Raw genomic sequence first — 12,256 nt, 5'->3', positions numbered from 1 at the left:
TCTTTCACAAGACAAAGACATTTTCAATGATGCAAGGTGCTATCATCTACCTGGTACATGAAATGGAAAATGAAAGCTAAATTGAAAGTGAAAGCAAATATCAATGTTCAAACACAAAATATCCTACACAATTGCAACACATTTCATTCAAAACAATATTAAACATGTCAGCAGCATCAATACAGTTATGGTACAATTTAATAACTTTTTTCTGTTTCCATAGTTTTAAGCAGTGTAACTTCCATTATTTTAGCAATAGATTTTGGTTTATTAAAATATCAAAGCAGTTCTAATATTGTATATAAAATTAAAGGAGAATTATCTTTATATGCCATAGAAGTGCTACAGCTACAAGATACTTGTCACCAAAGAAAAGGAGTGGAACAAATACCGTTTCCCTAGCATAACTGAGACTTGACAGAACCCACTTGCACACACCAGAAGTCAATTTAAACCCACCAGAGCTACATTATAATAAGGAATCAATGTTTGCAATTCTTAGTCTTCAGCTACCTTTGACGTCAGCCTCAGTGAAAGCAGAGCACAATATAAATAGCTTACTGATAAGAAAAATAGAAATTCCTTTGATTTGCCTCTTACTGATTGCATTATACAAGGAAATTGCCAATTTCCAATCAGTCCCCTTCATTCATGTTATAGAAAGATTTATTTTTTTTATAAAGCTAGGTTAGTTTTTGAAAGGTGACCTCTCACGTTTACATTTTGTGAATAATCTTGTTCAATGACGGGGAAGCAAGGCACAGAAATCTGCAGATTTTGGGTGCAAACTGAAAACTTTTACAAGTCCTACTGCTCTACAGTTAAATCCATGGATTCTGTGGATTATCAGAATAATACAAAAATATTAGCCAACCACATGTGAATGAAAGCGCATGTGGATATGCAGATATTGTTCTTGGGTGTTAATCGATCACCAGGATCTGGGACAGAAGTTCAACAAGTTAGGTCTGATACAACATCCATCCAGGTTTATATTAAAATGGTTTTGCCCATTTGAAAGCAGCATGAAGAACAGCTGAATGTGCGGTACGTAGTGCTGCAAACGTATCTGTGGCGCCACATACCTCACAGCCAGACTCATCTGGACACAGCCATATGTGTATGCAGGAACAAGTGACAGCACCCACTACTGTTCTGTTTCAGCAGTGGTGGTGAGAAGAGCTCTTCTTGATGGCATTGATGCATCGGTACTTCCAAAATTTGGTATCACTAGCTCCAGTTGGCTAGCGGTAGAACTGCGGCAAGGAGGAAGGCAGGATGACAGACAATTCAGTATTCCATGTACTGAGTACAAGCTCTGAGAGGAAGCTGCAGAGATTTTGCCAAGGAAGGAGGACTGTTCTACCTGAACCTCCAAGGCCTCTGCCATTAATTCCCCCAGGTGAGCTTTTTCAGGACCTTTGGCCTCGTCTGGTGTTTCTGTGTATCTCCCTGAAACCAGCCCAGTCATGGCTTCTTGTATAGTGGGGTAATCCTGACTCCTTCTAACTCTGAGGTCATGACCTTTATCCCTAGTCTTTCAGTCCTTAATCCTTTCTGGTTATCTGGAGCTCTTCCTCAGAGGGCTGTCTTCTAGTTCAGCTCCTGAGAGAGGGATTTTACCTTGCCAAATGGGAAAAGAATATATCCCAAATTCCTAGCAGCAAAACAGATAATTCATCTTCAATAAAGTTACTGGGTCAAAGGCCACACAATATCTTGTCCACCTGTTAAGGTTAAACAGTCCCTTTGACCCTAGTCCATGCCACACAACCCTGAAAACTGCAAAATTAGCTCAGCAACTGTTTCTGCAGTCCACACAGCCCCGAGTACTCCCAAGTAAGCTCTGCTGTTTCTTCTCTTCAGACTCTCCAGCTCACAGACTTGCACTGCTTTTTCAGGCTGCTCCATCCATTGTAATGCTCATCTCCCTCAAATTCCCCGGATGCATCCTGGGTGTCACTTCTAGTCCCACTTTCAACAAAGCCATTCAAATCCTTTGTAAGTGGAGGTCCATCTCTTCTCATCCATCAGCTCTGGGACCTATCAGGGACTGTATTAACCCTTCCTTCCTTGCATACAGCCTAGCCAGGGAAAATGAGGCATGCAACATTTTTTACTACTATAAAGCCCATGGTTTGTCATGCTGTATGTCAGGTCTTACTACTGAGGGCCTAGACTTATCTGTTAGAAATATGTGCAGATGTTATCCAGTGGGCTTTATTTAAGAATTTAGCCCTTTTTATTCACAGATGCTAAAATCAATGATTTTTCATCCTAGTACTAACCTAGAGAAATGCTAACTGCCCTTTGAACCCTGGTTGCTAATTGATCCAGGGCTCAGCAGTCTAGCACAGAAAGTGAACAACATCTGACTTTCTTGAATCTCTTTTGATTCATTCAGGTGAGCATTTTCTGTGACAAGGGATTCCCTCGCTTCAGTCCTTTATCATTACACAATTATGTTCTTTGCTTTTCATTGGAAACAAAGACTCCTACCAGAACACTATTCGAGAGAAAAGGACCACTGCAAAGAACAACAGCATGCACAGGGCATCCATCCTTTATAGTGGTGCTGCCATCAGCAACCAGCATGAGATCATTGTTGCTTCAGTTCATGCACTTTGCAGTATATAGGACCCCATGCAGCATTAGATTAATGTACCGAAACCACATTAATATACGTTTGATAACCACTGTAATAGTTGTGGCAGAAAGACAGAAGCTCAGGCTCTGTCAGTACCAGCAACAGCGATATTACCGCAGGCTGGTGGTGGGGATTTATCTGCCATGTGAAAAGGTTTTGAGGAGTGGGTACTGAGAAGGATTGGCAGAAAGGAGAATGCTGGTCATATTTGACTTATGCCAAGAGGGGCCTCAAATACAGCTGAGCCTTGTCTGACCTAGTGATTCCCATCACCAGTACAGCCTCTTGCTGAAAAGGAGAACAAACTTGTATAAATATACAGATAGTCCTTACTAATGGGGTTCTCAGGCAAACTTACCCTGAGTAATATTGACAGGGATTTTTTTCTTCAGTTGGCCTGTGTCGTATCATACAGCTGTGCTCTTGTCTACACAGCAGAGCTGGTGTTACATGTTTATCACTATCACTACCTCCAGTGGAGCTGCCCTAATGTTAGACATGTATAAGAAGAAGTCAAGGTGGCTGTCCATATTATAAAAGCCAAGCTGTCTAATCCTGCTTGGAGCAAAACCATACATTATGCTTTTAACCCTGGCTGCTGTCTGGAATTATGATTAGTATTTTTAAGACAGTTGTGCCTAGAAGATCACACAGAGGCAGCCCTATTGCATCAGGCATTGTACAAAAGAAGTGAAAATCCCCTAGAAGAACACGCACTTGAATAGACCAGACAAATTTTTATCATCTTACGAAGTCTTACCATCAATTTATGGTGCAGAGGCACAGAGATTTAGTGATTAACTTAAAGATTACACAAGGAGTTCGTGACAGAGCTGGGAAAGGAACTCGTATATCCAGAGTACTCTCCCCACACATTGCCTGTGAAATCATCCTTCCTCACACCAACCTTAAATATGTCCCCTGGACTCTTGTGAACAATAGCACTTCCAATGTAGCTATATATAGTGAAACCGAAACAATTCCATATAATCATGTACGTCAGCTTATGGGCAACATAATCTTCCCTGAGCCACAAGGGATCTGCACAAAATTTGGCAGAAGGGGTATATATGCATGTACACGTGTCTGCTGGGGGGTGGGGAGGGTGGTTCCTGGTGAGTTATAAGGTGGCCGAGGAGTCCAATCCATGCTTTGCAAGTTTTTTCCATAAATATGACAAGTGGTGCCTTGTGGGGAGGGCACAACTGTTGGCCAGGCTGTTGTGCACTTACCTTCCTCCTCTGCCATTTCTCATCTTCCTGAGCAAGATGGTTCTTTTCAAAATGGGCTGTGGCTTAACAAATGATGTATGAACTGCTTTGGTTGATGCATGTAAGATGGTACCAAGATACTAGGGATAGATGATGTGCTTGGGTAGTTTCTGATGTGGGGTGTTATCCAAAGCATTTGGGTTAGGTGCTGAGAGCGAGATCCTGGACAAGTGTTCCGAGTTTGATGGGTCCATTAAACTTAACTAGGTATGGTAGGCATATGGGAGGGTAACTCACATATCACTGGCAGACTGGGGCCCAAATGAGTTCAGTACTGAGCTCCCTCACCTGTAATCCCCGATGTTCAGATATTTACTAACACTTCTCAGTGCTCTTGCAATCATCTCTTCCCTTCCATCCCTCTTCCCTCCCTTAGCACAGCAGCTAAGGGAGAGAGGGTGAGAGACCACCTCCCCTCCCCTCCCCGACCACTCTAAACTTCTCCACCCAAAGGTTGATACCTATAACCAATTAGCCTGTTTAAGCACAGCTGTTGCTCATTGAGCTCTAATCCCAGTGTAGAAGCGGTCTTAAATAGCAGAGACCTTTCAAGTTAATGTTCTAAAGAGGCTTTTAGGTCAATTTCCTTAGGGGTCAGGTGACCAAACTCAGTCTTGACATACACAGGTGCAATTCATATGAAATCAGTGTAAAGAACTGTGTTTTTCTAACACTGAATAAGAAGCTTTGTTAGAAAACAATTGTACCACTGAAGATAGCAACAGTCTTTCTCTCTCCCTCCCCAGAGAGAGGTAGTTATCCATGTTAGTCTGAACACAGGCAGAAGCAGGGTAGATTTGCACCTTATAGCCTAACTAAATCAGACAGGAAGCAGTAGCTTATTTCATGAGTTGTTATGAAGTGTCTGTAGGAAGCAGAGCTTCTCTATAGAAATCGGTGATTAGAACACAGCTCTTCCCAGCTTGATTCCTCTTGGCTTCCTGCTAGACTCCTAAAGAAACATTACATATATCCTCATAGCACCTGCTGACATCAGGGATGCATAGAGATACCATAGGAGTGCAAGTAACTTTAGGAGGCTTCTGCCTATCTTTTGAATAATTGCTGTGTCTGTAATTCTATCAAAGGAATAATAAAAAATTAGCCAGAAATTGTTTAACAGTTAATAGTTCCTTGGAGAAGGACCTGCCTCTTGCTGTTTTCATTTTATATGTCAGGGATTCCAAATTACTTTGCTTTCTGGGCAGGTTTTTCAGGGGAAGGAGGCAAATATTGTCCCTATAGTATCTTTTTGTTGATAGTATTGATTTATTTAATTGACAAGTAGCCTTGCATGGGGTGATTTACCCAGCTGCTTATCTTCTGTACAAAGACTCTGCTTGTTATGATTTAGAAGGAGTAATAAAAATAAATTGGACAATTCCCAGCTGAAGTATTATTTAAAGCTTGTACAACAGAAGAGCAATAGGGAGGGGAAATTTTTTTTGTGTGTGTTTGCTTCCTAAAGCTTAAGTCAGGCAGGCTAAGGAGAGAGGCTGGAAAAGAAAGTGCAAGGAAAGCAAAGTCAGAATAGATGTCTACTCATCCTGCAGCATTTTGAGTCTCTTGTTTTCCAGTGTCCCTGCAATGAAATTAGAGCTTAGAGAGAGTACAGTTTCACTTTCTAGTGATAGTCACAGGAGGTTACATGCAACTCTGAGGCAGCCCAGAAGCATGTGTATGACAGACTATTCTGTAACTGGGGTGGACTAAAGATCATCATATGGACTGTGTTTTGCCACCCCTGCCCCTGGGATATATTTCACCATTATAATTAGACAACTAGTGCCATCTATTATTTCATAATAACACAAGTGGCTTAATCTTGGGTGCAGTTCTAAATATTTACACACATTTTTCCTTTTTCTTTCTATAAAGGAGACGAGTTTGCTGTTTGCTATTTTAAAGCTATGCACTTAAACCTTAAGTGACCAGTATCCTTAACTGAGCAATACTGAGTATTTACAGCTGTCACTGCTGATACATACTTTGATAATAAGATTTTCCATAGTTGAGAAGATTGTTATCACTCCTCTCTCATAATCTGCCTCACATAGTGCCCAGTATCTTTAAGAAAACAAACTCCTCCATATGTGCAGCACCTCATATACTTCAAACATGAACAGAAACAAATAATCTAGGTACTTAGTGTTAGGTACCTAAACAGAAATCAGTGAAGTTATTCTCCATAATGTGGGCAAAGACATTTTTCTTCCGTAAGGAATTTACAGCACAAATCTTAATTAAAAATCAAAACAAGATCAGCCAGCAAAACCACAGGAAGCCTGGCCAGCAATCTCTATGCTTAAATTAGTTTATGGTGCCATTTTGACATGGCCTTTATGCAATCTACACAGCAGTACTATGTCAAGAGAACATGTAATTCTCAGCCAAGGTTACAATTTATCTTGCCTGCATAGATGAACCAAAACTGTTTTAACTATGTTTTGAAATGTACTGACAAAGCCCTGGAAAGATCAGAGGTATAATCCCATTCTGGAACATGCTTAAAAAAAGAGTTTAACCCTTTCCATGTGTATGAGACCAACTGTTAAAATGCAGTTATGATGCTATTATGTTTTATAATTAAATCCTCTGATATGTCAAACAGCATAGGGAGGCAGGGGTATATGTACCTACTGACTTGTGTGGTTTGTGTAAAGTCCTCTAACTGATCAACCGATTTAAAAAAGGAGGGGGGCGTTGTTTAAGCTTTCCTTCCAGAAAGCTAGGGAAGACCTTACCTTTTCTAGTTTCATAGAAACATGCCAGAGACATTGTTTTTTTCAAACCTACTCTCTTCCTTTTGCCTATTATACATGTTGTGCTTGGGTGAAGCTGCAAGCAACACACTGGTACCTGGCTGAATATCTGTTCAGAGCACTATTAACCATCCTTAAAGTAATACATCAATTGGTTTTCACAGCTTAGCTGCTCACCTCACACACCGGTTGAAACATCTGTACAATGTTGTACCTGTATGATCTGAAAGTGGGTCAGATCTCTGCTGGGATAAACTGGCACACAAGCAGAGGATTAAATTACCTGTATTAAAGTGTACCCCTAAAAGGAGATTAGGATTTGCTATTCTTGCCTGGACATGCTCTGCTAAATGTTAGCGGGATCACTGATGAAACAAAAACAATTAGAGAGGAAAGCAGCATTACACATACTCTTATAATACTGTGTTCTGTAATTTTATTTTACATAAAACTTCCAGATATAGTTAAATTGCAGTAACAGAGATTTAAACAAATGCCTCAAGCTAATAAACTCCCAGAATTAACTCACCACCCTCTCTGCTCTTTAAGCTGGATTTAGAGCTCGTTTTAATATTTTGCTGCATCCTCTGGTTCTTATACTTTCAGTTGCCCAGATAATGCAATTTGTTCAATAATTTTGACTATGAGCTGAGGCTGTTTTCACTTCTTTGCTTTACTGAGCTTTAAAATCTAAATAGTTATGTAGGAAAAGGTACAAACACAAGTTTAAAACTTGAATTTTCTAACTAATTTAAAAATACATAAAAACACAATTAACATTCATTATTAATAATCCACTTTGGTACATAGGCAATTTGAGTTGCACTTATACGAATTGTAAAATAAGCATTATGAAGTAAATAGTCAAGAGATTACTCTAAGTTTGAAATGGAATGATCCCAGCAGGCTTTGGCAGGGGACTGGGAGGGTGGGGTGGAGGCCTTGAGAAGCTAAACGAAAAACACAAACACATCCCTTTGAAAATATCTTTCGTGATTCCTAAGAATAAAACAGATTGCATTCTTTGCAACAAAATAACTTAGGGTCCCTTCTTAATTTCTGGCCAAATTCAACAGAACTTATTCATATAGCAACATGTTCCCAGAATAAGGAGTGCTAATGAGAGAAAAGTGGTTTGCCAAAGCCCTTGTATAGTGCATCTGATGTCTTCTATATAATGAGAAATGTTTGCTGTGTTTGGCAGTTTGAACGAATCTCTGAAACAAACTGAATGCAGATGAGTCAAGGGGAGTGAGCATGATAGGGGCTGCGATGACTTCTACTGGGACAAGCAGTACGTGCTTAATTGCCACTTAACGAATCCAGATGATGTGCTCCCAGTCACTGTTTACGTGAGAGGTGGCCATCCTGCAACATAAGTGGCACTTGGCAGATGAGGGAGGAGACAAGCAGTACAGCAGCAAATAGGGCAGGAAACAAAGCAGAGCAGGAAATCAAGCAGGGGAAGGGAATCAGAGTGGCACTGGGGGAGTTCTGAGGGCTAATTTGTGCCATGCCAGTCTAAAACTGGTTTAAGCTGTCACTCATGATGCCATTCAGAAGTGATGGCTCACTGGAATGCATGCAACCTGAAGCTTGAACCCAGTACGAGTCCAACAGAGCTCCCACTCGTGATTCTGCCTTCAGCTGGAGGTTTGCACAAGAAAGGACTAGAAATTTTTGGCTCATTAGAAAAATTAAGGATGAGTTTTGCTTTTGGGGTTTTTCCTGTGGGTCTGAATAAATGCAACGTTAGGCCTTCATCAGACCAAATTCTACTCTCTGTTTCATCACTGTAGATCAGAAGTACTTTCTTTGGACTTACTCTGAAGTTCTACAGGTATATTGAGAGCAGAGTTTGGCCCAGGAATGTTATTTTATTTTTTGCATTTTGTATTCTGATGAAACTGATCTACAGCTTCTGTTTGAAAAGGCACTCTGGGACCAAACCAAACCAAACCAATGATAGTGTGTTGTGTATTTACTGCATAAAAATAACCTACCACCATCTTATTATTTTGCTATTTTCATTTAAGCCTTTCAAAGCTAAGATATGCTACCTTACTCAAAGCTGGGGAATGGGTGATGGGTGATAATAGCTGCATCAAGACCATTTTGCAAGCTAATGCTTAAAAATGCCAGAGCATAGGCCTATTCCAACGACTGATGAGCTGGTAGCAGAAACCTTCTCTGACAAATCAGTTTTTCCACTTGTTGGAATCCCAGGCCAGGAACCAGCCAGTGAAGGTTGGGGGTTCAAGTCCTTGCTTCACAGTAATGATTGGAGTTCCCTTGTCCCTTCCAGAAGGATCTGTCTCAATATAGCGTTTGGCTAAAAAAAAATAATAATAATAATAAAAACCTATAAAATTATAGGTTAATTTTTTCTGCAGGATTTGAGGTAAAATAATCCATGACCATTACAGTTAATCCACTTAATTATAATGAAGTCATAACTATTGATTGCACTCAGTGGCCAGTGTAATTGTCAGAATTTTCAGATCAGATATTAGATCAATTTAAAAAAGCACAAGCAAAAAGCATAAGGATCTTTACTTTGAGCATAGGCTTCTACTATGTAAGAGTTCCTTTGGCACTGGAACTCACATGTGGTTGTTGGCATACAGAAGCTCCACTTGTGATTTTCCCTGGGAAGGACCTTATGCATCTACTCATTATAGTTTGATTCAGCATTACTGTGTGATATTAAGGAAGGTCTGAAACCATGCTGGATAACCTTGGCTAAAGAAGGATGGGTATGCAAGAGAAATGTAAACCATGGGCTGAAATGTATTAAGTCACAGGAGAACTAGCACACTTACAGAAGAAGTGTTTTTCTTTGAAATGTATGTTCAGATTCAATGCTCTTAAAGCTACTGTCTAAGTAGTTTGGGTTAGTGGACAGATTTGTAAATCTTTAAATTAGGAGCAGACTTTTGTCCATTACATTAAAATTAGAGATAGGCGACAACGGGAGTGACCTGAGAGCAGTTTATGAGAGCTTACTTTTGAGAGAGTTTGGGTGTGTCTACATGTTCATTAATTCACAGTATCTACTGTGCATTCAATTTAGTATTTCTATAATTAAGTACTAAATAAATATTTAATAGGCTGCCATAATGCGTAATAGTGTGACTGCACTCTTTCTGGGTGATGCTTAATATACAGTAGACTAATACTACTGTACATTAGCATATTAGCACAGGTTTTGTTGTGCACACTAATGTGCAGTAGAATTAATTTACTGTGCATTAAGTGTCTTGTATAGACATATCCTCTAAAGTCCAATTTTAGCCATCCACATTAAAAAAAAATTCCACTGACTGCAATGCAGGTTGTGTACCTGGAGCTGCTATCATCATTACAAATTATATACAGCAGAGGTTATCTCAGCCTTGGAACACTATGTTGTTGATTCTCATTCAACATACAATTGAGGTTTTGGTGAGTATTGCATTGTTTTAAACAGCAGATCAGGAGGGAAAATAGTAATCATTATGTCTTTAGGAATGACTGCCTACCAAACCTGGTGATCCTTTGGAAAAATAAAACATGACTAAACTTATTTCACATTTTTCTTTCACAGATTTATTTAAACACCACTGCATTTATTTCAAACAGGGTTTTATCACATGAATGTTCTTACCAGATTTGAGAGATTCATTTCGCTCAGTTTCATTGGCATCTTTACCAATCCAGATAAACACCTGTAAATGGAATATGAAAGTTTAGTTGCCATAATGTTTATGGGCTTCAGCCCAGAATCTTATATAGATATATATATTTTTTTACATTGGTATAAAATCTGGAATAATTTAATTGACTCCTCTAGGAGAAAAAAGCAGGCAAGCTTGGGGTAACTCCAGAGTTTCACTGGTATAAATGAGATTTGGCTCATTATATTTAATGATATACCTTTTCAACAGATGCAGTTCTATACCTCAAAATCCCATTACATCCTAGGTACTGACAAGTATGGTGCTAAATCTTACAATTAATGAAATACTGATAGCCTCACTCTTGTTTGTGACTGGCACTTAAAAGTTTTGAAATTTAGCTAAAATACAGTGCCCGAGTCTCATCTGGTCTGCACATTATGTTGTTGCTAACCTCTGTACAAAGTGGATAAAAACACGAACAGCTTGTTTATTCTATGAAGCTGAAACCATGATACCTATGTTGGAAAGGTGCCCAATTGGAGATGCAGTGCAAGGAGGAATAAGCCTTTAATCTGACAAGGTAGTTACCCCACCCCCTGAAAAATGCATTTTAATCTGTCAGAATATGGTTCTGTTGTCATAGCTGAATGCATACAAGGAGTTGAATGCATACAAGCCAGCATGGTTGCACTGCTAAGGAGATATAATCTTGGCCAAAAAACTTTGTAGTGTAGATCTGACCTGTCAAACAGAATTCTCTGCTTACAAAGATAGTAGGCATTTCACAATACTTTGCATAGGTATAAAGAATGGGGAATCAAGGTGAACATTACATCCCACACTAAATGATCACAAATCTAGATCACAAGCTATGGCAGTGCATTCTGCCTGTGTTATTTATAAAGTGAATTTTTCAGTGTGTAAAAGAAACAACATCAAAAATATGGATTTGGATTTTAGGCTCAAATCTAACTCTCCTTTAGGCAAGTAAAGGGCCTTACAGGGCTAAAGTTAGCTGCATAATGGCAACTCAGGCTAGCACACGGATTCAGACCTTAGCATTTGTGGTTATTGGGTGAAAACTTGACTCCAGTCCAGATCCTTAAAATGTATAACTACATCTTCAAGAGCATTCCTCACTTCTTATATTTTGTAAGGTAGTATCTGAGGATGACTCTTGTCAAAGCAATGAGACCTGGAACTTTGGGTTTGGGAGCATAATGGAGCCGAAAGCCCACATCTTGTCTGGCAGGCTAGAGAAAGTTTTGATACCACCCTTTGACTATAACAACAGCAGCTCAACATCTGTATTGTTCTTCTGCAACTACGAGGTAAAAAGTGAGGTTCTCTTCTCACTGTCTCCAATCTGGCTCATTTACTATTAATGGACTTTCATACCACATGTCGTCACATCCTTCTTGTACAATCTGCCTCTTTTGACAAGGGTTGTACAAATGGAATTGGAAAAAAAAAAAAAAGGTTAAACAAACTTGAGTAATAATGTAAAGAACATTATGAGGGACACTTTCAAAGCACTGCTCAGGCTGGTAGCCAGGCAAGTCCCACTGGCATTAATGAGAAATGCTCACTATGACCTTGCAGGATACTTCAAAAATGCTGCAGGCATTTGTACTAGTTTTTCAAAGCACATTCAAGAAACTTTTGCTCTAGCTCCTTCCTTGGTTATAACTTCAAAAGGGTAAAATCCCTTCCATCCTTAAGACAATTCTATTGTTTCTCCAAAACCATTGTTTTTTTTTCCTTTTGCAAATAGTTATCTTCTTTTTCAATTTTTGATAAAGTATTCTTATGCCTTCCCTTCCTTCCTTGTTTCTGGTTTGCCAGCTGTAAGTTACTATTGGAAGTAAATACGTCTAGTAACTGAATAAGACAATAATAAATTATAATATATATATA

At 39.3% G+C, this 12,256-nt stretch overlaps 1 protein-coding gene across 1 annotated transcript in view; it reads right to left on the bottom strand.

Annotated features, from left to right (window-relative positions):
• Positions 1 to 7,088: 7,088 nt before the first annotated feature.
• Positions 7,089 to 12,256, bottom strand: part of SCIN (scinderin) — a 91,923-nt gene continuing 86,755 nt past the window's right edge. The window contains exons 15-16 of the mRNA XM_019533967.1: positions 10,327 to 10,387; positions 7,089 to 9,012 (exon numbers count right to left, since the gene is read on the bottom strand). Of these exons, the coding sequence (XP_019389512.1) occupies positions 8,879 to 9,012; positions 10,327 to 10,387 (195 nt within the window). The 3' untranslated portion in view covers positions 7,089 to 8,878. The remainder of the gene's footprint in view (positions 9,013 to 10,326; positions 10,388 to 12,256) is intronic.

Source organism: Crocodylus porosus, unplaced genomic scaffold, assembly GCF_001723895.1.
Source record: "Crocodylus porosus isolate Cpor-Errol unplaced genomic scaffold, CroPor_comp1, whole genome shotgun sequence".
Lineage (NCBI taxonomy): Eukaryota > Metazoa > Chordata > Crocodylia > Crocodylidae > Crocodylus > Crocodylus porosus.
This window is presented reverse-complemented; position numbering and strand designations above follow the sequence as displayed.